This window comes from Seriola aureovittata, chromosome 24 (genome assembly GCF_021018895.1).
Source record: "Seriola aureovittata isolate HTS-2021-v1 ecotype China chromosome 24, ASM2101889v1, whole genome shotgun sequence".
NCBI classification, from domain to species: Eukaryota; Metazoa; Chordata; class Actinopteri; order Carangiformes; family Carangidae; genus Seriola; species Seriola aureovittata.
In genome coordinates, this window is record NC_079387.1 from 2,448,522 (window position 1) to 2,476,412 (window position 27,891).

General features: G+C 43.4%; 2 protein-coding genes across 23 annotated transcripts in view; one reads left to right on the forward strand and one right to left on the reverse strand.

The window, feature by feature from the left end:
• Positions 1-797: 797 nt before the first annotated feature.
• gpd1c (glycerol-3-phosphate dehydrogenase 1c) lies at positions 798-7,584 on the forward strand. 3 transcript variants are annotated; one of them, XR_008826840.1, is made up of 10 exons: positions 798-956; positions 1,832-2,009; positions 2,630-2,770; positions 3,003-3,141; positions 3,285-3,397; positions 3,499-3,732; positions 3,839-3,945; positions 4,792-4,904; positions 6,662-6,769; positions 6,860-7,584. XR_008826840.1 is itself a non-coding variant. In XM_056370953.1 (9 exons), the coding sequence occupies exons 1-8, from the start codon at positions 916-918 to the stop codon at positions 4,886-4,888; spliced, it is 1,050 nt and encodes a 349-aa protein (XP_056226928.1). In that variant the 5' UTR covers positions 798-915; the 3' UTR covers positions 4,889-4,904; positions 6,860-7,583. The 3 variants fall into 3 exon arrangements, 2 of the variants coding, with proteins under 2 accessions (XP_056226928.1, XP_056226927.1); XM_056370953.1 differs by lacking the exon at positions 6,662-6,769 and having other exon boundaries at positions 6,860-7,583; XM_056370952.1 differs by lacking the exons at positions 6,662-6,769; positions 6,860-7,584 and having other exon boundaries at positions 4,792-5,840.
• Positions 7,585-10,628: 3,044 nt separating this feature from the next.
• LOC130165294 (protein unc-80 homolog) overlaps positions 10,629-27,891 on the reverse strand; it is a 47,521-nt gene continuing 30,258 nt past the window's right edge. For 5 of the 20 annotated variants that reach the window (XM_056370417.1, XM_056370424.1, XM_056370419.1 and 2 more), the window contains 33 exons: positions 26,985-27,017; positions 25,991-26,177; positions 25,689-25,820; positions 25,443-25,586; positions 25,098-25,198; positions 24,903-24,989; positions 24,602-24,785; positions 24,414-24,508; positions 24,136-24,225; positions 23,939-24,040; positions 23,676-23,856; positions 23,322-23,587; positions 22,742-22,876; positions 22,425-22,563; positions 22,082-22,178; positions 21,786-21,956; positions 21,590-21,682; positions 21,287-21,505; positions 20,844-21,074; positions 19,296-19,419; positions 19,033-19,158; positions 18,798-18,921; positions 18,386-18,592; positions 18,108-18,292; positions 17,841-18,006; positions 17,552-17,731; positions 17,314-17,461; positions 16,493-16,549; positions 15,333-15,414; positions 14,942-15,047; positions 14,575-14,595; positions 14,113-14,327; positions 10,629-13,668 (listed from right to left, as the gene is read on the reverse strand). In XM_056370417.1, coding sequence (XP_056226392.1) covers positions 13,180-13,668; positions 14,113-14,327; positions 14,575-14,595; positions 14,942-15,047; positions 15,333-15,414; positions 16,493-16,549; positions 17,314-17,461; positions 17,552-17,731; positions 17,841-18,006; positions 18,108-18,292; positions 18,386-18,592; positions 18,798-18,921; positions 19,033-19,158; positions 19,296-19,419; positions 20,844-21,074; positions 21,287-21,505; positions 21,590-21,682; positions 21,786-21,956; positions 22,082-22,178; positions 22,425-22,563; positions 22,742-22,876; positions 23,322-23,587; positions 23,676-23,856; positions 23,939-24,040; positions 24,136-24,225; positions 24,414-24,508; positions 24,602-24,785; positions 24,903-24,989; positions 25,098-25,198; positions 25,443-25,586; positions 25,689-25,820; positions 25,991-26,177; positions 26,985-27,017 — 4,917 coding nt within the window. In that variant the 3' untranslated portion in view covers positions 10,629-13,179. The remainder of the gene's footprint in view (positions 13,669-14,112; positions 14,328-14,574; positions 14,596-14,941; positions 15,048-15,332; positions 15,415-16,492; positions 16,550-17,313; positions 17,462-17,551; positions 17,732-17,840; positions 18,007-18,107; positions 18,293-18,385; positions 18,593-18,797; positions 18,922-19,032; positions 19,159-19,295; positions 19,420-20,843; positions 21,075-21,286; positions 21,506-21,589; positions 21,683-21,785; positions 21,957-22,081; positions 22,179-22,424; positions 22,564-22,741; positions 22,877-23,321; positions 23,588-23,675; positions 23,857-23,938; positions 24,041-24,135; positions 24,226-24,413; positions 24,509-24,601; positions 24,786-24,902; positions 24,990-25,097; positions 25,199-25,442; positions 25,587-25,688; positions 25,821-25,990; positions 26,178-26,984; positions 27,018-27,891) is intronic. The other 15 variants (XM_056370426.1, XM_056370425.1, XM_056370420.1 and 12 more) reach the window with 10 other exon arrangements.

Below are 27,891 nucleotides of genomic sequence, written 5' to 3' on the forward strand. Positions count from 1 at the left end.
TCACGAAGTTGAGATATTTTTTTGATTTAATTCGTCTTCCTATATGCTACTGGTAGTATTTTAGTTAATAAACAAATAAGTAAATAAATAAACAGATTAATATCTAAAAGATATATTTTTGTTTTTTACTTTTACATATTTTGAGAATAGTAATATAATAATAATAATTTTTTTTTAAAAATCTATTCATATGTGGTGAATGGGCATGATTTAAAAAAAAATCAATTTTATTATATCTTGTAGGCCACAGGCAATATCTTAACCTATCAATACTGTATGTGGTAAATGGGAGCAAATATATCACCGTGATTGCACTCTGTTATAATAAAAAAGAAAAGAAAGAAAAAAAAACTTTGCTTACTTTTCCAGATATTTTTCAACATATTGACTGCAAATATTTATTTAGGTGTTTATGTATTTTCTTGTTATTGTTTATTGTTATTGTGTTGAAAAACCTCTTGACCGGAAGTGCCGTTAAGTACCCTTGTCCGCCTTGATGCCGGTCGGTTAAGATAGAATACTGGTGCCAGCAGGTTCCCATATTTCCACTCAATAATTAACAATAAATGATTGCTTAAACATGAATGCATTATACATAGATTATTATACATAGAATAGATTTTCCTTTCTTCTCTGCGCACTCCCAGCATCCATCCAGCTTTAAAAATTAAGCCAAGTATTGAATTGTAAACCTCAAAACGCACGTGGAAATGGAAAAAGAAGTGTTACAAATGTGTCAAGACGTTTTTTATGTGATTTCCACTCTTCTCACTGTAAGAGGTGTATCCACTGTGCTCGAGGGGAGGAGTGAATCAAGAAGAAATTTATAGGGCGTATGAGGAAGTTACTAAAGACGGGGTAAAAACAGAAGAGGACCTTCATTGTAACCGAGCCATAGGACTAACCACTTTCAAAATGCCCGGAAAGAAAGTCTGCATCGTTGGATCTGGAAACTGGTAACTTTTCATGTGTATCTTAGATGCAACTTTCAGAAACAAGATCGCGTTTTTAGGCTATGTATTTGGAAATATGCAATCAGCGCTTAAATCAACGTGAAAACTGTTTCTTAAGATTTAGACTCAAACCAGCAACATATCATTCTTGCAATATCCTCAGGTAATTTCTCATCACATCAAAAATGGGAAACTAAAACGTCCAACTGTTGCGCATATAGCAAAACTTGTTCTGGTGAAAGCCCTGCCTCCTTGAGCAGAGTCCGGTATATATAAGTCCACATCTGGGCTGTTTCCAGTTGTTATCCTCCAGTGCTGGTTTGGCCGAGGAAATGGGCGCGTATATACATATATATGTATATACTGGGCCAGAAGAAACACAAATATGTGGCCCAAGTATTCACCAGAATAACTTTGCTTTGTTGTGAAAGCCAGCCTTAATTCCTTTGGATAGCAGCATACATTATAGCAACCTGCAAGCTGCAACATGAAAAGCCTTTTATAAAGAGGCCTGTTTACTTTGATGCCTGAGTCATAACGACCTTTCAGTCCTTAATGGAAAGTTTTGCTTCACCATGCACCAATGTTTGTTCATTACATTGTTATTTACAGATGGTCTCAATAGGGAGGTTGTAGATCAATCACTGATTACTGTACATTATTTGTTCCCCATTGTTCTGCAAAATAACATTTTTTCAGTTTTGTTGAACAAAAGACCGACTATGAAATAAAATTCAAACCAATGCATGAGTTTTAGTTTCCCATGTTTCTGGACCTGCTGTGTTTTGGGCGGTGTTTGCATTCTGTGAGACTTTCATAATTTCTGATGAATTTAAATTCAACACTAATTATCTGACAATGTCCTTTACTCTCTCCAGGGGCTCCTCCATCGCCAAAATCATCGGGCGCAATGTCAAAGCGTCCAACCGCTTCGACCCAATGGTCAACATGTGGGTGTATGAAGAAATGATCGATGGGAGGAAGCTCACGGAGATCATCAATACGGATCATGAAAATGTCAAATATCTACCAGGTCACAAGCTGCCCAGGAATGTGGTAAGTGCTGTAGTGCACGGGGGAGTTTTGATAAGGAGCATTATCTTTTAATCACACAGCCCATCCCGTGTGTCGACAGCACAGGTTATGTAATTCAACGCAATCTGGAAACATACACTGATAAGATAACTTCACTTTGACCCATGTGTCTTGTGTGTCATCTACTGTATTTGCCTTTGCCGTGTAATTGGTTGCACAGTAAAGATCTCCGTGTGTCTGGGAGGACTGAATAGATAGATAGATAGATAGATAGATAGATAGATATAGATAGATAGATAGATAGATAGATAGATAGATAGATAGATAGATACTTTTTTTATCCCCTTTGGGAAATTCATGTATGCTCATTTCCAAACTACAGAAAAGAACCAGTTAATGGCAGGAAACACTGAGTAGTGTAATAGACAAATTGCTTAATCTACAACTGGTTTATATAGAAGAATTTTACTCAGTGATGTCAAACATTATTAGAAAATCTTAGGTTGTTTCATAATTCTTTTTATTTTATGTCAATAGGACATTTTTGTGTATTGTTTTTTGTTGTTATTTTTGATGTTTATTACCTTAATCTCTGCATCTTCTCTAATATATATACATGTCCTGCTTTGACGCCCCACTAGATCGCTGTCCCAGACATCACAGAGGCCGTCAAAGGAGCAAAGATCCTCGTGTTTGTGGTCCCGCACCAGTTCATCGGCAAGCTCTGTGATCAGATGAAGCCTCACATCGTAGAGGGAACCATCGGGATATCGCTCATCAAAGTAAGAGCCTGGCATTGTTCTTCAAGTCAGGTTTCCCGTCAGCAAAAAGAGGAAACCGTCACCTGACTTCATGTTTTTCTGTGGCCACGGCATCACGGGATGTTACAGTTGAGCAACGCAGAAATAAATCTTCACTCTGACACGCATCTATCAAAACCAACACCCTGTCCAGGCCACTAAGTATTGTACAGAGACTCAGAAACTCTCTCTCTCTCTTATTATTGTCCTCCAGGGTATAGATGAGGGACCAGATGGATTGAAGCTCATCTCAGACATCATCCGAGAAAAACTGGAGATTGAGGTCAGCGTCCTGATGGGGGCCAACATCGCTAGCGAGGTGGCAGATGAGAAGTTCTGTGAAACCACCATTGGTTAGACGCTGTTAATTTAGCATTCAGCTGCACAATCTTTTACTGACGTTGCAGAGGCTGCAGTGTTACTGCCCTGTTGCACCAGTGTTAATGATATTATGCTTGTGTCCTTTTTCTTTTTAACAAACTGTGTTCAAACGTAGGGGCCAAAAATGAGGGAAACGGCCAAATCTTCAAAGAGCTGCTTCAGACTTCCAACTTTCGCATCAACGTCGTACATGAGAGCGACACAGTGGAGATGTGCGGAGCCTTAAAGGTAAAGACAGCCACATATTGTGAATATTTAGTAGTTTTTATGCATTAAATCAGGAAAAAAAAGATATATGACTGTATCCTTTAATTTTTTTCCCCCTCCAGAATATTGTGGCAGTAGGTGCTGGATTCTGCGATGGCCTCGGTTTCGGCGACAACACCAAAGCGGCGGTGATCAGGCTGGGTCTGATGGAAATGGTCGCCTTCTCCAAACTGTTCTGCAAAAGCCAAGTGAGCTCCTCCACCTTCCTGGAAAGCTGCGGCGTGGCCGACCTCATCACCACCTGCTACGGGGGACGGAACCGTAAAGTTGCCGAGGCCTTCGTCAAAACAGCCAAGGTGAATCAGGAAGAGGGGATCGCTATTTTTTATTTCATTTATTTAGATTATTAGTTTTGATTATTATTTTTAATTATTAATATTATTTTTATGTTTGGTTCATCAGTCAATCGCTGAACTGGAGGCAGAAATGCTCAACGGCCAGAAGCTTCAGGGTCCCCAGACTTCGGCTGAGGTCTACAAGATCCTGCAAAAGAACGACATAGTCAACCAGTGAGTGCACAAAAAAAACCTGCTCTTCACAATTAGTTTTCAACAGCGTCAAAGTCTTACATGCATTAACTCTGCATTTTGTTGCAATTCAACGCAACACACCAGCGATAGATTCTATATTGCCAAAGTTTATAATGTTCAGCTTTTGGTGACGTTGACAGAAATGTGTAAATTGAATCATAAGAAAATCATAAGATTATTAGAAAAACGCCTCAATATAACGCAGTCCAGTACAAACAATGACCTCAGTGCTAAATCAACACATTTGTAACAGTGTTAACAAAATATTATATATCAACTAGACCTTATGGCATAACAGGTTTATTTGGTGTATGTGGATTGTGCAGGTGTAATAACGTGAATACAGAGTGTAGTTCTGCATTAATAAGCATAAACAGTAATGTTGATTACGTCCCTAAATGTGGTGATCAATGTTATTAACCATAATAAATTGGCTCTGAACATTAAATACATACTGTACACACATACATTCATATGAAAGTAAGTAACTAGAATGAATTCATCTGCATTTCTGATATTTCTGCAATTAAACAGTTAGAGTGTACACAGCCCACGCTCCTCTCAGGTGTTTCCACTTACGCTGCCTGATTAGACCTCTTCTGAACACTGGATGACGATGGTCTATGCTTGACTGACATCCTCACCAGTTTTGTTGTATAATGTGATTCCCAGTCTGCATTCAGTCTAATCGGCCACTAAAGTGAGAACACCTGTGTGGGTGTACAGCAGAGCCGCATCAATGACGGATATTTGAGGCTTATTATTATACCAATATTTGAGCGTTTTATGAGGATGAAGTCTGAATAGCTGTTTCTTTCCCTGTAGGTTTCCCTTGTTTGCAGCCGTCTACCAGATCTGCTTTGAGGGCAAAGAGGTGAAAGAGTTCATCACCTGTCTGCAGAACCATCCAGAACACATGTAATGTGGCCAGTCTGCAGGCAGGTCCACCAGCTGCTCCTTCAGTAACAATTTACCATCACTAGAGGGTGAAAGAGGTTCATAAGGCAGAGACGCACAATACAACAAAGCAAACTCAACCACTTTTTACTTAAGATCATTTTTTATCGGTGACTTTTCATTAAAAAAAACTAACAAACTATATTTGTTCTTAGCTTCAAAAGCAATTTATTTAATTGACTTTGTTCTTATTTTGCGAAAGGTTCTTTAATATTTTTTGGGCTTTTGTGCAGTGAAGTAATAATATCAATTAAATGATACAAAGCTGTATTTTTTAACTGTGGTTGGTATAAAACTCTCTCTAAGGCAGACCACTCCACTTGTATTCCTACTATAATTGCTGTAAAAAGTAATTTTGTATTGTGTCACTTTAATCTTTCTTCTTTGGGGGCTGAAACAATTATTTTGTATTTTTCTGTGTTCAGTTGTATGAAATGTGCAGCTCTGTCCTTGACTGACTGCATAATTATTTCATTGTTTTAAGATAAGGCAGCTGATGTGGCTGTTTCTGTAGAAATACTCAAAACAAGCCAGACTCCTTAATTCAAAATCTTAATGAAAGTACATAAGTATTGGCATAGGTGATAAAAAATAATCATAATGATAAAAAGCTTTTTGTTATTTCTTATCTCACTGATTTGTGTATGTTTTAGTCAAACTACATCATAGTCGAACAGAAATTGTAGTTTAGGAGTTTTGTAGGAGTTTTTTTCAAAAATGATGATAAGATTCAGAGGAAAAAATTCACATTACTTAAAATTCATTTTTTGTTTTGCTGTGCAGATAGCTGCAACAACAGGCCTCAAATCAGCAACAATATGCATTTTTTGACTTTCAAGTGTTAGTACCATCTATAAATTCCCTAAAAGTTTATTACCTGGAATCCATGACAATAAAACTTACGAATCAAGCCAGAAGTCTGCGTGTACTTATAGACTAGGAGCTAAACTTCAAAAGCCACAGAGACAATCACAAAATCAACCTGTTACCATCTTAAAAACATTGCAAGAATGACAGGATTTGTGTCTAGACGGGATACAGAAAAACTTATTGATGCATTTATTTGCAAAAGGCTTGACTATTGTAATAGTGTCCTCACAGATCTTAGTAAAAACAAAATCAACCAGACAGCTCATCCACAGTGCTGCTGCCAGACTCCTGACTAACACCAAGACAGTGAAGCACATCACACCGCTCCTCAAATCACTGCACTGGCTTCCTGTGTATCAAAGGATAGATTTTTCAAACCCTACCACTTAATAAAGCACTAAATGCTCTTGGGCCCAAACACATCTCCCATCTACTCGTACCATACGAAGCATCCAGACCCCTCAGGTCATCTGGGAACAGGTTTACTCAGTGTTCCCAGAATCAGAAGCAGCCTTTAGTTTGTCTGCTCCTCGCCTGTGGAACAAGCTTCCTCAACACCAACACCATCATCATCATCATCATCATATTCCAACCAGGGCTTAAAACATCAATATGTGCTGCAGCTTATCAATAAATCACTTACATGACATCTTTTTAATCTTATGCATTTGCTTGTTTTTAACATCTTTTATCTCTGCAGCACTTCTTTTAAAATGATGTGAATTCAAATTTCTTATTGTTTGAAATGCTCTTTTATGTTCTATTTCAATGTATTTCCATGCCCCTGTAAAGCACTTTGAATTGCCTCGTGTCTGAATGGTGCACTTTACCCCAACTAATAATTCTGCTTATGCTATTTCTGCTGCAGTGATGTCTTTCCCTTTCATCTGCTACCACCATCTTCACCACCAACATATACCAGACCATCAGGACTGTACTCTACTGTAGATATCATCCACATCATCGTTATTGAGCTGTAAATATTTACTCAAGTATCACATGCTCCTCTGTTTATGCGTCAGATAAAGAGATGCAGTGGGTGATCTGCTCTCTGTGGTGGTTTCAGGGCCTGTGGGAACATCCCTCACCTACCTGCACGGCAGCATCTGGGTGTTCTGGATCCTGGGCTCAGACCTGACTTACACCATTTTATCCCCCCCCCCCCCAACTCATCTGCATCCTCTTCACCAAGGTTTCCAACGGTTACGCGGCCATCACAGGCTACCTTGTTGCTGTGGCGATGAGACTGTTGTGTGGAGAGTCCTTGTTAGGCCTCCTTTCATTTCCCAGGTTGCACTTTAGAAGACGGTGTTTACGTTCATGACGGTGCCAGAGGGGGAGGTTTTCAACATGGAAAAGACAAACCTCTGCAACAGTTTTTCTGTGTTCTGAGTTAGAGTATGACTTCATGTACCAACCTTGGTGGGACTAGACCTATGCAGCGAGTTCTGTATTTTAAAAGCCGCCCCCTTAGGAGGATGGACATTTCAAATTAGGCTAAAAGAAGCAGTGGTATTTGCCATAGGTTCATGCTATATACTTCCTATACAAATAGACATGCAATAAAAAAATAAAGGATCGCTTTGGATAATCAATCATGATTTAATTACATTTTTCATCCACATGCATTTAGAAAGTGATTCTAAAGAAGGATGAACTGAAGAAAATATACGTTTCCTTTTATTGATATCAACTCTTGGGAAACAAAAAACAAAATATACATTTCATAAAAGTCTGATTATTATGTGATTAATGCACATTTTGCGACTCGAGGCAATTTATCTGAAAAAAGTAATGAGATCTGTCACATTTTTGTATTTTATTTTACATTATTAAATAATTCACAAATCAGAATCGTTATATACACATGTGTGATGATTATATTTGCAGAAGCACTGCAGAAATATATTATCTATTTATCAAATAACTAATAGTTCAGTAGAAATGGAATTAGCAGCCTGTATTGGTTCATTTTAATCTTTAAGATCAGTCTCATCACCATCACCCTCTCTGGCACCATCTGCTGGCCATTGTGTTTCCTGCGGTTTCATCTTGAACATGTCTCACTCTCCAGGATGTCAGGAAGACTGAACAACTCCTCTCCACATTAACACTCATCACAAACACAGCCTGTAACAGCCCCGGAGCTGCTGGAAGCCCCGATGAACAAGGCGCAGATCAGTCGTTATAATGTAGGTCTGGATCCAGAACACCAAGATGCTGCTGTCCCCTAGGTGAGGGATGTTCCCACTGAAACTCTTTATCTGATGCCTAGAGGAAAGACCTAACTGGTTTTCAGGTAAGATGTCAAAATGACCACACAAGCCAGGCGGCTGAATATGTGTGAAAATCATACAGTGGCACTTTGAAGAAAAATCAGGAATATATAAATTGTAACATTAATGTGTGTCAGTACCAACTTTTACATTCTGTGCCTTCATTGTGTTTTTTGTATGAAACTCACCCAGTTACAACACTCCTGTGACAGCCGGATGACATCAGTGATGGCCGCCGCCGTCGCCACAGCAGAGATCCAGATGCAGAGACAAACAAAAACACACAATTAATACACATATTAAAAAAAAGGTGCCATATAAATAAATCTTATTATCACCTACATTTATGAAGCACCTGTTAATTGTTCATGTTTTTATATCACCCAAGGAAATCAGTGTGACAGGAGCTCACATCAGCCACTCACTGCTTTCTCTGAAATACTTTCTTGGTTTTCAGAAGCACAATATCTTTTGCCACACACTGTATTTCATAATTCCTTGCGATTAGTAAAATCAAGTGATTTGAGACGTGTCATTGTGACGAGGGACGATAAATAAAAACTGACTTAATGTAATGAAGGATTTTCAGGAAGCAGCAAATGTTATTCTTATTTTGAGAAAAAAAAAACGTGCAAATATCATTTTGTCAGAGGGTCTTACCAATAGATGATGATGAAGGCATCTCCAGCACGTGGCTGCAGCAGGAAGTAAAAACACAGTATACACATATGCATTAACATCAACATGCTACATACAAACTGAACACACACACAGTTTTATTGTCCAAATATGGATCTGCTGGACTGAAACTCGCTCCTCACAGCTGGAAGCTGACCCTCCTGTTCAATCCGTCCACTCCGTGTGTTCTCCTCCGTCTTCTTGGATTTTTCAGACACCCAGAAGCCGACTCCTAACACCTACGAGGAGAAGATGACCACCATTGTCAGTGAATGGAGAGACATTGTGGTGTGTTTTTCTAGTCAATATAAGCTCATGCAAGCTGTCAAGCTATACTGAGCTAAAAACAGGGAATGATAGAAGGATAAATTCATTGTTGAATGCTCAGTGAAACAGAGCAAAGCAGTTTGTGCTAAAACAAAGTAAAATGTAACAAGCAGCTGCAGCCAAACTCTTCCTGTCTACCACTCGAAGCAAACTGAAGCTCAAGAGCTGCACATTCAAGTAATCTGGGATTTCTACAAGTTGTGAGAGCAATGTGCCATCTCTGCACATGCAGACAAAACTAAAGCCACAAGCATGGTGTTAACAAGGCCTCCAGTCAGTGAACTAGAATATTTCCACACAGAACTGTCCTGGACACATTTGTGTTCAGAGTAGTTACCTTGTCTTCATTCACATCAGGGTGTTTTCTGTCCTCTGGGTCACATTTTGTTTCAAACTAAAACGTCGCTTCACAAAACGTGTTTCTCTGAAGCAGCAGGCAAACACACAGAGAGCAGCAGACAACAGAGGGAGGAGGGGCCATCAATTACCAATCAGCACACACACACACACACACACACACACACACACACACACACACACACACACACACACACACACACAGACACAAACAGAGGATGCAATACACCTCATGTCCTCAAGTGGAAACATGAACAATCACAAATACAAAGCAACAGTTAATAAAGAAACTGACACGGAAACATTTTCTCTGTGAGACATTTGTGAAACGGGGCCAACTGTCATTAAAGGAGATCCCACCGTACATACACTGACTAAATATAATCAGACAAATACTTCTAAGTTGTACAGCCCAGATCCTTATACCACAGTGAGAATAAATAATGACAAAAGCACAGACCATCGGACCAGAAACAGTTGTTGTATCATCTTTAAAGTTTTCAGTGTTTCCTCTGGGTGTTGTACGTCCAAATCCAACGGGTTTCTCCGGCATCGAACCCGTGTCCTCAAAACACAAAATGAAGTATCAAACCTAATGAGCCACCAAAATCAGACAAAATTTTATTAACATTTTTTAAAACTTCTTGCTGGTTTGGGGGGGAGGAAATGTGGATCACCACAGATCATTAGGTATCAGCTGCATCGACATTTATCTGACTGAGCTACTCCTGAAGTTTACTGAGTGGGTGTTCAAAGATGCTTTTGTTCACACTGCTGAGGAGAAAACCTCAAAAGAGGAGCTACAGGGCTTTGAACCTTCAACCTCAGCTTTTCATGTTGTAGCTACAGCTTCCGCTCATGTTGCTGAGCTATCGCGTGGGACGACAGCCGCACTACTCAGGAGTGAACACAAAATTCTGAGATTTGAGAAGCCAGGATTTGATCCTTCCACCCTACATTCACATTGACAAGAGCGACAGTGTCAGCTGTTTGCACACTGAGCTATTCCTCTGGTGGTTTTAACAGCTGACTTTGTTTTTCTTTTTCACATTTCTGAGCCAAAATCATTTAAATTGGGGGAGCCAGCATATGATGCTTTCTCCTCAAACCTTTTGACCTTTTGCTTATTTTGACTAAAACCGACTAGATCTCCGCCGTTTCCTCCACGGCTAGAAATGAACAGAAAGCTGAAAACCATTGTAAACAATATCAGTTTATTTAGATATTCCAGAAATATTCTGATATAGTATATATATTTATTCTAATTTTGCACAAAGAAGACATAATTCGACACAGACGACGTTACACTTAAAGGGAACTCAGATTCAACAGTGCTGTGGCCCTCTGACTGAAAACACTAACTTCTTTAAAAAGCTTGAAATGGGCAGTAGAGGAATATGGCATTAATGTAGAAATATAGCGTGCGTTTTATGGATTTGAGACGGATATATTTTGCAGAACTTGTCGTGTCGACGTGAATCCGGAGGACAAGACAGGAATGCATAACAGTTTGTGCACAGCTACTGCCCTCCATCAGCTAGAAGAGTCATTAGCAGAGAAAACTGCTCACTGTCCTAATGATGCATTGGCATGAATGATACACCACTACAGAGGCCGCATCATCTCCCTTCTATTCACCCTGCATAAGTTGAAACTGTTGAAATCGGCACATAATCTCCGTGTAACCAAAAGATTACAACAATTCTCACAGACGGCGACACAAAACAGTGAAAAGAAAAGGACGTGGAACACAGAGAAGCAGCGATTAACAGAACACTCACAGTGCATTGGTGTGGATTATGGCACGTTATCGATATCTGCTTGGGACGTGATCGTTCATTACTGTTATTACAAACATAAGCCTGTTTGAATGTGATGTAGCCTGAAAAAAAAAATGTGTGTAATCCTTTACAAATAAAGTTACACATGTTAGAATAAGTAGGTCTTTGTGCTAGTTTCCTAAAAGTGGACATCACAGAGGTATGAGGTTTTCACCGGACAGAATAAATTCATCTAAACAAACATAACATGTTGATAATGACAGACATGTTAATAATTCTTCTGTTAAGGCATGGAATGAGCAACGAGGTAACGGCTATGTACTGCATCGCTTCATCACAGTTGCAATTAAGATTAAAAATAAAAAATAAATAAATAAATAAAATAAAAAATCTTTCTGCCCCACAGGTCTGAATATAAGACAACATCACAGACACAAACAGAACAACATGACCAGCACTGCAACATCAGGACAAGTGACTGAGTCTTACGTTAATGTTACATGTGTTTTTTCATATATTGTGTTACAGTCTTTGGTCACAAATAAAATCACCTGCTGAGACACTTGAGCAGCACGACACACACTGGAACTGTAGAGTTAAATGGGATACACTCAATTGCACAATGAGAGCTGGAATATAGAACTGCATTGAAATGTACACTGAAGAAGTCTGCGGCGGTTCTGCTGCTTGAAACAAAACTCATTCAGAGATAATGCCACTTATTTTAAAGGAGTACTCCGGCAAATTTAGCATATTTCGATTATTTGTACGATGAAGTTACTGCAAATTTAAAAACTGGACAACATCAGGGCTATTTTCTCAGACTTATAATATAATAAGTAAGTAATACTCCTGGTGAAAGGTGAACGCCTCTTTAAGAATGCATGGACATTTGGTGGAGTGCCCCTTTAAAAACACTTCCTGACAGACGCAGAGTAGCGTCGGGTTTCTGTGAACTCCTGCCCTCCGCTACTGAAAGCTCAATTTCAAATTTAGGTTCCGTTAACATTTTTACAGGACAATCAACATATTGAAAAACTAATAAGAATCTTCTCAAATATAAAATCTCTAATTTCTCCTGTTCCATATAATCACATATAATGTTTAAAATACATATACTGTATTGTATATTTACTGTATATCATTGAATAAAAACGCCTTCATTTCACCCACGGCTTTAGCATGGCTCTTAATATAATGTTCATATAAACTGCATTTTCCCTCCTTTATAACCTTTGCAACATTTTGTACAATAGCATCTCCTCCTGTACATAGATCTCCTAAATATAGGCATCTATTAAAAGCATTAATTAGTTTAATATCAATCCTTTCACCATTTCTGATCAGTAATAAGTCAGTATTCATCATCATTATTAACACTATGTATGACATCACACATGGCTGAACAATACATCTCTGGGTGAAGCGACTAACTCGGGCCGACTTAAAACATTCAGCACTTGAATGCAACTGTTTCTGTGATGGGTCTGAGATGACGATGGAGATCTGCTATAATATACATTCAACCCTCAGGTTATGTAGCCTTAGGAACAGACAGGAGTACAATAATGAGTCTGATGTGGATATTCCAACACTGAAACCGACAGAGACTGAGGAGGAGAGAGCAGTTTAGTTTCAGGGCAAAGCCAGATGGGGAAAACAGAAATGGCTTTTTAGGATTTGGGCGAAGACTGAGGGGCTACAGACGGAATAGAAATCAAGCTGGCGGGTTATAGACACACTGGAAGAGGCAGGGGTAGTTGTGGACAAGAAACAGAAGCCCACACTTCCTTTCAAACGATGTACTTTTAGATTGTCAGTGAATCAAATCTAAACGTACGTCACTTTTTGCTCTTAAATGTTTTGAAAGCATGCCACACAGCCTCCCTGTTATCCGTACCCTGCAGGTATCCGTATGGCGTTTGGTTCAGGCTACAGATAGAAAAATACAATCCACCCGTCACCCCTCACACGTGGGACTCATCCAGGTCCAGGTCAACGGGGGAGAGGGGCAGGGGCAACCGGCGAGGCGACCGGCGGGGCGAGGGAGGGGACAGCAGCGGGGTGAGGAGGGGGTTCTCTGTGCCGTCGTCCTCGCTGAGCCGCTGCAGGGTGTTGCTGCGCGGCAGGAGCGCGGTTGTGTCCTCGTCCCCGGGGCTCTCTCTGATCCTGGACGGCCCCGGTGGAGGCGGGGGAAGAAGCGGGGTTGGCGGCAGTGGCGGCGGCGGCGGGGGGCCCGGGGCCGGCGCTGTGCCCAGCACGGGGAGCGGCGGTGGGAGAGGAGAGGAGGTGCGGGATAAGGGCAGAGGGGAGCAGGTTCGGGAGAGGGGCAGCGGGGAGCAGGTTCGGGACGGGGGAGTCGGGGTGGAGGGCCGGGAGATGGAGGGAGGAGGGGAGAGGCTGCTGCGGAGCCCCCACTGCTCTCGCTTCTCCTTGCTGCTGATGGCTGGAGGGACCTGGGAGAGAATAAACCTGTGGTTGTTTTTCTTGTTGACATTGCTGAAGAGACAACATTTAAATTCGTGTTGTTTTCTGGATTGAAAGTGGTTTGTTGGGTCAGTTTATCCAAAGTACAACAAACATACATTATTAAACCTCCACTGGTAGATGCACATGCACATTGTTTGTTTTATGTAAGAAGATTCTGAGACACATTTGCATCCCTGAGATTTCTGGCAGTAAAATAACATTTAATATTAATGATCTGAGTTTTAAAACGCATTGGTTACACTACATTTCCTGTTGGTATCTATCCATAGGATTATATATTTAATTAATGTACTGGTTTGTTTTTTTTAATTGACTATTCAGGTCCCCATGTAAGCAGTAATGAGCCAAAATGTATAGTTTCAGCAGTTACGTACCCACCCCTGCTCCAGTCCTCTCTCTGCCTGTCCTACCTGTGTGTTAGCAGGGCTGTGCAGGTCGGCAGTGACTGTGGCTGAGGAGGCAGAGGGCACTTCCAGCGTGGGGGACTTTGAAGGGGCAGGACTGCCCTTCCTGCCCTCGTCCGGGGGGTCCATAGCGCTGGGGGACGGGGCCTTGCTTATCCCCGCAGACGCCTGCTGGTCTTGATTCTCTGTAAAGGTGACTGACCTCTTTTGGTCTCCTTGCGCTGTGGGCACACACATGCATGCGCACATGGTCAAAACAAGAGGCGACAGCGCCACAGCTGGCGACTCGCTTACACATCAGCACCACCGAAAGTGGAGAGTGGAGGCAGGGATGGGACAGGAGGAGTAGGCAGGGAGGTCGGGAGGGGATGCAAGACAGACATGCAGAGCGCCCTATGGGGTGAGGTTGCAGATAAAAGGGGTGGGCCGTTGCAGGGTGGAGAGGAAGGGTTAAGAGTTGTGTCTCACCTTCACAGTCCAATAAAGTTTCTTTATTTCGAAACATAAGGCATGAGACAGAACAGAGTGAGAAGAGTCAGTTTGGTGGCAGATGGAACAACAAACAACATAGGAACAAAGACAGAGGTGAGTGGGGGAGGACGGGTCAGTTCATGTCAGCACACAGACATTAAATACAGTAATTTACTGGGAGTAATATGTTTTATGAGCGTAGGTTTGGTTTGCTGTGTGCTCGATCTGTAGTGCAGCGTAAGTCTGGCTGTTCATTTTTCAGTGAGCCACTCATCCTTTTTTCTTTTTTTTTTTTAAATGCAAAACACACACACACACACACACACACACACACACACAGGCGAAAGGCACGGTATGCTGTTACCCAGTGGTTTGTTCTTGGGCTGGATGCTCCTGCGGGTCGTGGAGAGCCGGGCTCCAGATCGACCGCGGGGTTCATTCTTCGGAATGGACAGCAGGGGGCGTCGCAGCTGCAGGGGAGACACAGCACAGTGCAGATTGTCAGCTGGCTTCCTTCCATGCATTTTTATGCAAACTGTAATTTCAAACCACTATTTTGGATAAAAATCACTTATTTTTCACTGCCAATCTAGTTTGCATGATTTCATTTTCCTACACATTTGTGAGGTTTTTGTTTGTAATCAAATATTTAATCACTCATATTTCTTACCATCAAATTAAGCATATATATGCATATTATCTTTGCAGTATGTGTGTTGTAAAAAAAAAAAAAAAAAAAAAGTGGATGTCCACACCTGTCTGAGGCCACGCTTTCTTCCTAACGGAGGTTGTATCAGGAGGTTCTGTTGACCCGGTTCACTCTGCACACTGGCAACCCTGGATGAGTTAATCACATGGACACATACACACATTTGCATTGACGCGCACACACACACACACACACACACAGAGACACACACACGAGACACGGAAATACGTAAGCAGGAAGAGAGCGAGAGGGCCACCGCATCCCCCAGCTGTGCTTTGCTTACCGACCACACCTTTGACCACAACAAGATGCCACTGCTATTCTACCCATTCGCTCACTTACACGACACACACAGTATGTTTACAAGACACCCAGTCACAGTGCAGGAAAAACAATGCTGCCATGATTCATACACTGAAAACACAACAGGGGATAGTAGGGGCTGGAGTAGCAACTGACAAAAGAAAGTTGTGTACTCATAGGGAAACTTTTTTTGTTTTTACTCTTTATTGAATTACTCTACAAATATCAACATTTTCCCTTCGCTCATTTTAAAGTATGAAATATGTATAAGTCAGGTATGAAGTTAGTTTCTTCAAAGCAAAACTGGACAAAGAAAATAACCGTGTCCTTGCATTATGTTGCCACCCCAGTTCCCCCTTGCCCCTACAGATTGGTATCCAGAGTAGGACGCCCAATTTGATCAGTGAGAAGCCTGATAGACACGTAAACAATATGAAACACCATGGCACCAATGGGAGAGAGGCTGACTTTGGTGATGGCACGTCAACTGTAAAGACCACACAGCTGACGGAGGAGAAACAGAGGCAGAGCTCCCTAGCCCCGGGGGCTGATGGGACCCTGTTTAGTTTTTTTTTTTTTTTTTTTTTAAGGGGGGGAGGGGCCTGGTTAGGATAGCACAGCAGATGAGCTGAGAAGATGAGGGTCAGTGTGGAGCTCAAGAGGAGGAGAAGGGGGAAGGGGGGTTAGGGGACAGAAACAAGGCACACTGGACCCACACAGAAAGAGATACATACAGGTAAGTGGGGGTGGGGGTGAGGGTGACGGGCCAAGGCGATTTGATTGGATGTAGATGAGTGATCAACGGCCAATAGAGGAGGCCGTCCCGAGGCAATGCCCCTCCCACTGGCAGAACAGATGCAAGAACGCACCAACGGGACACACACATAAAGAGGGCCACTGTACCTAGAGAGGTTACCCTCCTGCAGAAGGCCCTGGGACTCATCTAGCACATTGGGTTCACTGTAAAAAGTGGGGTGAAGGGGGAGAACGGGAGTTTAGGGAGTTGTAGTCGAGATCCATCACCACCCAAAAGTCCCTGAGCCCCCTTCCTGATGACGGCAGGAAACCAGGGTGTTTTGCTCTGAGCACAGTTAGCCAATCAGGAACAGAACATTCTTACCAAGACACCGAGAGTCTTAGCTACTTCACAATGCTGCTCTGAGACTGTTGAGCAAAGAATATTATAAATCAACAGAGATACACACAGAAAAAAATGACTGTGGTTTGTGGGATATGACTGGTTGATCATTTTCAAAATATTAATTCTACACATTACATAAACAAGCCAAGACTCGAATTGTACATGAACAAGTTTTTTGAAAATAGAAAACAGACATCTCACTGGTTAGACCTCAGTGGGCGGAGCCATGGTTGCATAAACAAGACCGAGACGTGCTGATCAAAGTAAGCGATGATCCTTCGAGGAAGGTTTTTCCAAAGCCTGCAGTTACAGTGGTGGCCAGCCAGCAATGTTTTTACATACAATACATATTTTATTTATAACTCACTTGCACATTCTGACTCATCTGGGAAGAAGCAGAATGACTGAAAATGGATGAAAGCTACTGATCTATTGACTCCACTTGAGGTTTCACACAGTGAGATTCTTTCTGCCTCCACACCAGCTCTACTACGCCACCTACTGGAGAAATAATAAAGGAAAGAAACTAAAGTGTTTCAGTGTGCGTTTTCGTGCACATGCATGTGTCCGTTGGGAATGTCACCTGTGGCTGGGCAGCATGGTGGTGCGGGGGGCCTCGGGCTGCGAGGCCGCCGAGCTGGTGGCGTGGCTGGAGAAACGGCGCTGTGATATCACCCTGGGCAGGAAGGCCTCGTGCTCGCTCACCACGCTGGGGATACTCATGGAGTCGTCTGCAGAGGAAAAAAGGGGCGGAGGGCGGTGAGTTCCGCCCCCAGTCCCTGCAAACATGAAATGGGAAAGAAAAGGGGAATGTTTCTGACTTTCTTCCTCGTCCTCGTCGGTGCGGCTGAGTGTGTCTTGGGAGGGTTGGCGCGACGGTTGGCTTTCCTGCTCCCAAACTGTGCCGGTGCCTGTGTTGGAGCGCGACATTGTGGCCAAACTGAGGCGGTAGGCTGATGTAGAGGTACCCACCGTGCTGATGGACGTCTTGCCTTGGTAGGCTGTTGGGTTGGGGTGGGGGGGCAGATCACATAGAAACACACAGGCGTACACATTTAAAAATGTATGTAAGAATATGAAAAAAGGTTTTTGCTTCAGTATTTTTCTGACCGGAGCCGCTGTGCACAGCCTCCTTCAGGATCTTGAGCTCATTGTTGAACTCTGCGAACAGGGAGCTCTTGCAGAGGGGTCGTGGGATGAAGCGTCGCTCCAGCTGGTCTGCGATGTGATGACGGGCTGTAATCTCCTCCTGGGAGTCAGCCGGCTGCGTCAACAACTAGAAAACATGCAGCAGCGAAAGGTGAAACGCAGAAAAGGACAATGAAACAAAAAAACACCGGTTAGAACGAGCTGAAGCAATAATCACTGGTCCTTTACCTTGCACTGTATGAATGGTCTCAGCAGGACAAAAATAGGGATACGTGTTCGGACGATGAAGTCGATGAAGTCCCAAAAGGCGAGGCCGCCCACCTTCCTCAGAGCCATCTCTTTCACCTGCAGGCTCAGCCGGTACCACTGATTTCCCAAAGACCGCTCAAAGCAAACCAGCACCACCTTCAGAGCTGCAGAATCACAAGGGATACGATATGTGTACGAACAAGAGAAGCACGTATCCTTTATTTATCCTGTTAAAAAAAAATGACATTCATTCATACCCAGATATGCAGCCTGGCTGGTGGACTCGGCTAGTCCCTCTCGGCGCAGGTCCTTCCCCGTGTCGCCCGGGGTGGAGCAGTGAGCCGGAGAAGCGTCCAGCATGAAGTTCTTGGTGCGAGAGGTGGAGATGATCCGAGGGGGCAGGAGGATGTTGATGACAGTCTGGAGGAGCAGGAAGATCTCAGGCTGCTCGAGGTGGGGGCTGTCTGCGAGAGAGAAGACACACAGGCAGTGAGACGCAAACCGGCCAGCAAGTGATGCGTCTGCATTTGATCGAGTCATTTAATCACAGCTCAGCAAAGACCTATTCATTTCAGGCTTGATTTTTAAGCGGCAAATGACTTTTGAGAATTTATTATTTATTATGAGATTGGCTTTGTAATCTCACCTACAATCGCAACAAGCTTTTACCTTTACTTCCAGAGCCAACAGTCAGCACAAAGGGAATCAGCAGGTTGAGCAGCATCCCCTCTCGCCTCTCCTGATTGGTGAAAGGCGAGATCACATGACTGAGGGGGAAGTCATCCTTCAAGGCCTAGGATGGGTAAAAAAAAAAACATGGAGGAAGCTTTATAAGCTTTAAAAGTTTTATTAGGGACTAATTATTTAAGGGTGGATTTTTGATGAAGAGTCAGATGATGTTTACCTGGATCTGCAGGGCAACCAGCCGGACCACCGCCGTGCTGAAAGGAAGTGGAGGGGAGAGGTAGGGGCTGAGGTGGAGCAGAGGCAGCCCGTCTGCTACGCTGGAGGGACCAACCACACCCATTACCTGACAACACACACGAATAAACGCTTTAAAAACACACTCAAATAACGGGATTGACGATGGAATGATTTGAGCCGTTGTGTGTGTGTGTGTGTGTGTGTGTGTGTGTGTGTGTGTGTGTCTCTGCGTGTGTTCCGCACCAGGTTGACACAGACGTTGATCAGCGAGCGAAGGTGTGGGAGGAAAGAGATGATTGGCTGTCGCTGCAGGGTCAGGCAGATCCCCTCGATCAGGCTGCTGGCCGCCTCCCACTCCACCTGTCTCCTGGAGAACACCCAACCATACAGCACCAACCCACACCCAGACAAAAGCACATTGTCATGGATTTAAAAAGCGGCTCAAATACAAACACCTCATTCATGTCATTGTGGGATGAGAAAGGAAAAACAAGACGTTGGCAGGGAGAAGCTGTTCGTCTTGGTTCAATCTAATATTCAGAGCGGAGAATCATATTACCACTCAATATTTCTCCACATATAACCATCACCTTTATGGTCATACTAACAGTGAATATTGCAAAGCTCACAAACATAAACAGCTAAACACTGCAGCAACAGATCTTGGTGTGAAGCACACACCTGTGACCAGTGTTCCCTCTGAGCCAGCGGTGTCTATTCTTATGTTCACGGAAGAGGAGGAAGCTTTTGTTTTTTGGGTTTTTTTTTATCATTTGCATTATTTTTTGCTGCACTGCAGACTGCTCAACTTGTGGACGAGATATGTTAGGTTGTAAAAATCTGCTTTATCTGTTGCAACAAACCTAAAACTCTAGAGAAAAAAAACGCTTCATGTACCTGGAATTACCATAATAGGAGTATTAGATAAAACTACTGAGATGCAGCTGAACACTAAAACTGTGGAAATGCTTGCCCATCAACACCTGTAATCTGACCTGGAACTTCTGTAGCAGTGTTGCTTAATTTAATTCAATCATGTCGAAAAGTTAAAATTTCATAATTTGAACATTTGCAATAATTTAACGTGTATATTGGTTTAAATGTAAATTTAATTTCCGTTGTAAAAATTACATTTGTTTCTATGCAATTTTGTGTATTACCCTGTCTGCTTTTATTTTATGTCTAGATAGATAGATAGATAGATAGATAGATAGTAATAATCTAACTTAGTCTAATTAAAAATGCCCAAGCATCAAAAGACTGTTTGCATGAAGTGCGAGTAGAAACATCTGTCAATGAGTAACGTGTATATAAAAGATGATCATTTGCATGTTACATTACACAGATAATAGTGAGGTAAACTAATTTTAAAAAAGGAAAAATAACAAAACCTTTAACTGCATTAAGTCTGACAACTTCCTGTGCACAGGCGTTAACAGTCAAACCTGCACCCCTGTATTAGGGGGAACACTGCCAGTGATCCATCGTTAGTACACACATCCACGCAAACCCACGTATGCATTTGTAACTTCCTGCACACGCACACACACACACACACACACACACACACACACACACACACACACACACACACACACTCACAAGTACCCGCACCTACCACAATAAAAAAAAAACACACCACAGCAGCACTTACGGTACATCACCCACGAAGGCAGTGCTATAGAGGACAGTGCCAAGAAGCCGTCTATCTACTGTACACACCACGGCACCGGTACAGCACGATACACTCACAGGGAGACGGAGAAAGAAGTGGGATTGTATTCAACAGACCTGGTGCATAATGCCTGTGGGCGAGCGCACCTGAGCGTAGGCATCTTGTGGATCTTGTTGAACATGCGGTCCAGCCTCTTGAGGATGAGGATGAGGGCGGGGCGGACGGCCTCGGACGACCAGTCGGTGATGGGCAGCATCTCCATGATGTAGCGCCGCAGCCCTCGGCTCTCCATGGTCAGGGTGTCATAGGGCGCCAGCTTCAACAGGGCGTGTGCGATCTCTGCCAGCCTGGGAAAGAGACGACATGGACACACCGTCAGTGCAAAAATTAATAGTGCTATTAAAGGTATTTCTTTCCATGACAAGTGTAATGCTATGTTCAGGAACAGCTCATCACAATTTCTCAAAGCCCAAGTTGACATACTCAAACTGTTTTGAACCTTTATCAACAAATCTGGCAAAAGACGTATTTGAAAGCATCTGTGAATCGATCTCATCACCTCATGTGGGACTTGATGTCCAGCAGCTCCAGGGCCGTGACCCGCGGCTCTCCGGCTACGTTCTGCAGGATTTTGAGTCGCGGTCCGCAGTGTTTGTAAAACTCAGTGCAGATGTTCAACAGGGACTCCCGAGGCCTGCGGAACTCCTCCCGGGCGATGCGCTCGTCCAGCTCCTCCCGAGGCATGCCCTGGCCCTCCTCCAGTAGGTGGAGGTTGTCCCTGGGAACATGAACGGCCTTTCAGATTTCTGACTACCAGAATCTGGGACTGACTCAAGTGGAATTAAATCAACAAATTCCTGACCTTGTGTTGACCCCTCCTGACATGGCGTGGTTAGCCGTGGTGCCTCCCTTGTGGCCCTGATCACAGCGGGACATCTGCGGGGCCGTCATGGGCCTGTGGAGGAGGTGTGGATAAATTATAAAGGTTGCAAACATCTAAAAAAAAAAAAGACATCACCTCCAGCTACCACGGGTGCAAAAATTTCCATCTGGTTGACCTTGTTAGAGCCTCTGAGCTGTAGAGGAGTGCCTGCAGTGACGTGGCCAGGGCGGCAATGGCGGCAATCTCGTCCCTGGCGACGGAAGCCGATTCCATCGTAACCGTGTTGCTCTTGAGTTTCTGGAGGAAGCAGGGAACCAACGCCTCCAGCACCATCAGCATCTGGAGACTGCGGGGATTAATGCAAACGGTTAAGGTGATAGAAAATGGTGCTGTCGTAGAAAAAGCTGTAGATGCAGGAGAAGAAGAAGAAGATGGACAAACGATCCGTGATGCAGAGTGTGTTTCCAATACCTCCTGAAGGATTCAGGGGCGTAGGCAACCACGGTGACACACAGCTTGATGGCCTCGCTGATAGAAAAGGCCAAGTCCTCATTACCATAACAGAAATCTGCGAAAAAAAAAAAAAAAATTATATACATAATTTTTAGAGCTTCTCATGAATAATGAATGTTTAATTTTTAATGGCTGGTTTCTGGGCTTTAAAGATTAAATATTGAATTGCTGAGTTTCCCCAAAAGCGTCATAAACGAATGGTAATACAACTGTGCTTTGAGGTAGTGGACAACAGTGACCCTGATATTGAAGTGGTCCATCTACCTGTGATAACGTGCGCCTGAGGTGACTGACAGTTTACCTAGAGAGCGCAGAGGTTTTTCAGCCTTGACCAGCTCCAGAGCGTCCAGGGCGTCCTGGGTCTCACCCTCCAGAGAGACCAGCAGGTCAAACAGACACTGGGCTGACACTCCTTTAGACAGACCGGTGCTGGTGCTGGTCTGGGGGGGGCGGGAAACAAATGTAGAGAGAAATTTATTTAAGCCAGGCATATACAGGAATATAAAAACATAAAACTTTGTGCATGCACAAAGCTTAAAAAAAAAAAAAACACCCCTTGATTGTAAATTTATTAGAATATATTGGGGCGTGTGCATGTGTGTACTCGGTAAGTCTTACAGTGAATTCCAGCAGCGGAGCCACGCTCGCAAACAGCTGCAGGATGAAGGGTTTGCGGTGGAGGATGTAGAACTGCCGGCAGCAGAACTCGATGCCCTGCCTCAGTAAAGGGTTGCTCTCGTAGTCGGCATAGACCTGTCACAACAATACAGACCGTACATGTGTTTCTGTCAGCATATATCACGCTCTTTTTTTTTTTTTTAATGCCAGCTATTCCGACTCAGCCAATAAATAATATAATAAAAAAAAGCATAATTTTACTCTCATTCTTTTAATTTCTGGTGCTTCCACTGTTTTTTTTTTTTCATTTGCATTGTCTTGCATTTTTCATAAGGTGGAGGTGGAGAGAGACTTAACTTTAAGAGCTGAATGCCTGATAACTATGCTAACTGATAAACAGCACGAGGTGGGAGAAAGAGGAGGGAAGAGTAGGAGATATCAGCTCAGGTGGCCGCAGACAATTTAAGTCTCATCCTACTAGTGTACACCGTCATTAGGCCCAATGTACTGTATGTCAGTGGCAGTGTAATGACACCACCAGCGTTGGTAACAGCTCGGTGTAGGACACGAGTATCTGTACCTGCAGCATGGTGGGCAGGATCCACTGGTAACCGCTCAGAGAGAAGAGATGGTTGAAGTGTACGGCGGTGTTGATGGCGGTCGCTGTGTACTGCCTGAGGAGGGCGCTGTCCTCCGGGTGCAGCAGCAACGCCCCGTTGAAGACGTTGAGGAACAGCATCATCTCGTCACCCCACGGGTACTCACTGGGCATGCCCAGAAACATCTCCTCCAGCAGCTTGATCCACAGCACCTTGTGGAGGGTGTCCAAACCAAACAGCTCCTTACCTGAGAGATCAGGGTTAAAAACGCCAAAGCAGATATAAAAGAGTGTTTTTATGTAAGTGTGTGATGATACAGTTGGAGTCTGCCTCACCCTGTGGGTCATTGAACAATGAGAACTCTGCATCGATGGCAGTTCGTGGGAAGGAGGGCAGGCGGAGGAGGTCTTCCTGCAGCAGGGAGACGTGGGATTGCTTGTGCACGGCCGGCATGTGCTGCGTGAGGGAGATGAGGAAGAGGACCCGGCCGACCTCCTCTAGTTTACGGGAAAACACCTAGAAAAAAGGAACAGCGTGTCAATTCGATGGTGCAGCATTTCATAGTAGCTTAATTGTTCATTTTCAAAATCGTCCAAACCTGCTTCTGGATGAGCTCTTGTCCTCTCTCAGGCAGCATGTGGACCAGGTTGAGCTGTGGAGACACTGACCTCCGGAAGGGGTAGATGTCTCTTACATATGTCTACAGGAAGGTAGATAGCAATATCAAATGGAAACTGTTTAACGTAAAATATCTTCAAAACCAGGAAGAGCTAGTCTCTGCTGCTGTCCACCTACCTTGGAATAATGGATGAGGTTCCATCGTTTGTCCATGAGGAAGTAATGGGCAGATCTGGCCTCAGGGATGTTGAAAAATTCAAGACACTCCTGGTCGGAGGAAGAGGAGACGTCATAAGCTTCCCTCATTAGTCGACTTCCGCTCACATTAATATTTAGTCGTACTCCGGATCATTTATATTTAGCAACGGCGAGAGACGCGCACACACACACCCAGATTACTAAACCCTGACTACAGGATGTAAACGAAGCGTCTGAGTCCAGCCCAGCGTCCTCACCTTCAGCAGCGCTTCAAACTGAGTGTCTTCATGAACCGGCAACTGCGTCGGGATGTCACACTCGTTCTGCCCGTGCACCACCAGCGTTTTGGTTCCTGCGTTAAACAAAGACACGAGGAAATCTCTTGTCATTGTTTTGACACCGGTGTTACGTCATTAATGCTTTCAGGCAGTATCGGTAAGTTCACCTGGCATGGATGCGGTGACCAGCAGTTTGACCTCGCACTGCTCTTTCTTCATGGTCTGCTTCAGGTCCTTGAAGAAGAGCCCCTCCACGTAGCCGACCACCTCCCACAGGAAGGTCAGTGTGGCCGAGATGGCGTCCATACCCCACTCGCAGGGAGTCCGCACAAAGTACATGATCAGCCCCACCTAGGAGGAGGAGGGAGATTTGATTATGGGAATTGATGAAAGTTTGAAAGGTGAAGAAATAAATAACTTACTTGAAACTATAAGTAAAAAGTAGCTGAGTTCCTTCTGTTGCCTTACCAGGTAGTTGAAGAGGATATGAGAAGTCTGGGCTGGCAGATCTCCAATGTTGAGCAGGAGCTTCCTCAGCATGTACATCAGCTCATCCTAACAACACCAAGAAATTCAAGCGATGTCGCATTTTACATTTTCCCATTGTGAGCTCACGGTTGGTGCGCTCATCCTTTGCATGTGTGTGTGAGTGTGTTTGCCTACCTGTCTGTTGCTCACTGTCAGTTTCTCCAGGAAGTGGCGAAGAACCAGGGCTGGATCTTCAATCAGGCAGTTCCAGAGGATTTGCTGGGCCACAGCACTCACTGAAGAAACATTAGAGAAAGACATTTTCACTTGTAAAAACACAGGATGTGACCAAATACCATGATCAGGCCTCACATTTGGAGAGGAGGCACATTAGAAATAAAAGAATCTATTATCTACAGTCTATTATTATCATATTGGGTTTGAAATTGTGATGATAAAATGTTTCATCGTGTGAATCGATCTCTTATTCCCACATTGAATCTAAAGATAAACTTTTTTTGTGTGTTTGATGACACCTACCAGCCACGCCATCATCTCGAACCTCTCCATCCTCCATGAGGTGCACTATTGGTAGGACGGCAGCACAGATGCATGCTGGGAAGACAGCTTGGGGCGGCTGTAGCATGTGGTGAGTAGGAGTGTGTTCTGTTGTGTTCTCTTCATCTGACAAAAAAAGAAATAAAGAAAAATGAACAAATAAAAATTCTCAGTGTCCACGAAGGAAGATAAGCATGAGTTTTATTTATTTATTCTTTATGTTCAAACCTTCGGCGCTGGCCAGTGAGCGGACAGACCACACGGAGCCCCGGCGGAAAGAGTAGTTCCTGTGGGAGTTGCTGGAGGCGCAGGACGGGCTGACAGACAGACGGCGTGATGCCAGGTTCACCACTTCTTCTGCTGGCGGGATCAACGTCCGACACGACCAGCACAGATACAGGGGAAAAAGAACATACCGTCAAGGGTACAGAGGTGTCAGCAGCTTTTGCCAGTTCCCATCAAACTTCCGGCAGACATCCGTACGTGTGTGTTTCTGTACAATATGCTCTTTGTGTGCCTGGTAGCCCCACCTTCTTCCTCCTGCTCAGGCGGCGGGCTGCACGTGGGCTCGTAGCACGCCTCCTGAGCCACGGGGATGGCCGTGATGATGCTGGCCTCGCGGCCCAGACGCCGCTTCTCTTCCTCTTGCTGCAGATTCTTCAGGATGTGCTCGGCTCGCTGGTGGGAGCGCGACACCGCCCGTGCTGAGAAAGATTTCTGAAAGGGGGGGGGGGGGGGGGGGGTTGGGAGGGGAGGGGAGGGGGGGGTGGCATGGAGGGTGGCGTTGGATCAAACAGCACCGAGGTAGAACAGCGGGTGCAGACATACAGAAGATTCAGAATGAGGGAATGCACAAATTAAAACCAAACTGACAGGGTAAATCTGTCAGGAAAGTGTGTGCACATCTATTCTAGGCTTACGGTTACATCTGAGGAGCATTTTGGAATGTAAAATGACTGGACAACACATTAATACAGTAATTCTCCTAATGCCACCCCGAGCATCATGAAGAACACTGTTGAAGTATCGAATAGGAAAGATTTCAATCATGACAAATTGTGACACAGATAAATGTATTCAGACTGGAATTTGGAGAATTTACTGTATATTGTGTACAGTAAATGCCTCACACCATTCCCACGAGTGCTCATATACATACATATCCAAATAAGCTGAACACATGATATGAAAAAACACAGCAAAGTCATTCTCATCTAATGACCATGCATCAACAGCACAACACACACAAAATGTCTGAATGTCCGATGCATGCTGTTATTTTTTTTCCCCTTACAATCAGAGCAAGTATTAGAAATAGTGTGAGTGTGGTGTTGTATCACTGATCAAGATGCAGCTATCTGAAATGACCCATGAAACTACCCCAGATTCTGATCCATGATGAAAATCTACAGCTCCCAATGGCCTAAAAAAACACTCAATGGAGAAAATTTTCCCTCCTGTCTTTAATGATCTGAGGTAACAAGATGCATCAGCACAAACATCCGGGCAGAAATACCAACTTACTATGGTATGGACTGACTGAATTAATGTGGAGTACTAAAAACAAAGACAGTCGATAGATAAATTATATAACATGTGCTTGCAGGTCGTCATCAAAAATCTATAAAACATATTTTGATAATCATGCTTCTTAACAAAAAAGAGAAGAAAAGTAAAAGGAAACACCAAGAAATCTGTTGCACTACTTTCAATGACCACTCTGACCTTAAAAGTGTGTTACAAATATTTTTCTTAAACTAGCAGATTTCTTGGTGCAGTTGTTCACATTACACTTACATAGCAGTAACAAATGTGTCTTAAAGCAGTCTAAAGTGCATCTGTGTCTGATTGTGGTCTATTGTGTGCTTGAGCTGTGGTTCAACTGGATTTAAAGGGTTCCTTCACCCAAATTACAAAAAAAAAAAACAAACAAAAAAAATATTTAGTTACTTATCATTCATCTAAGCATGCTGATAGTTTTTATTTAATTTGTCCACATTTTGAGCTATCTGAGATTTCTGCTTCCAATTAGTGGCACACGCTGAATTTCAGTTACATTTAAACACGCCTAAGAGTACTTAAGCATAGCTGTACTTTGAGCTAAACGCTAACGTCAGCATGTTAACATGCTCACTATGACAATATGTCGATGATGCACAGAGATCATTCTTTACCATCTTAGTTTAACGATTAGAACTAAGTGCTAATCGTCTACCGAGGTTATTACAATTCATCCTGATGGAGACACAGAGAGTGTCGGCGCCAAATGTCGTGGCAACCCAAAACAGTTCGACAAGAGATTTCAAATTTCAAAATTTGCAAATGTCAACGGTGGTGCTACAGCGAAAGCCGGAGGATCACCAAGCTGAGTAGGATACATCTTCTGGAAACCATGAATGTCTACGCAAAAACTTTCATGGCAATCCATTGT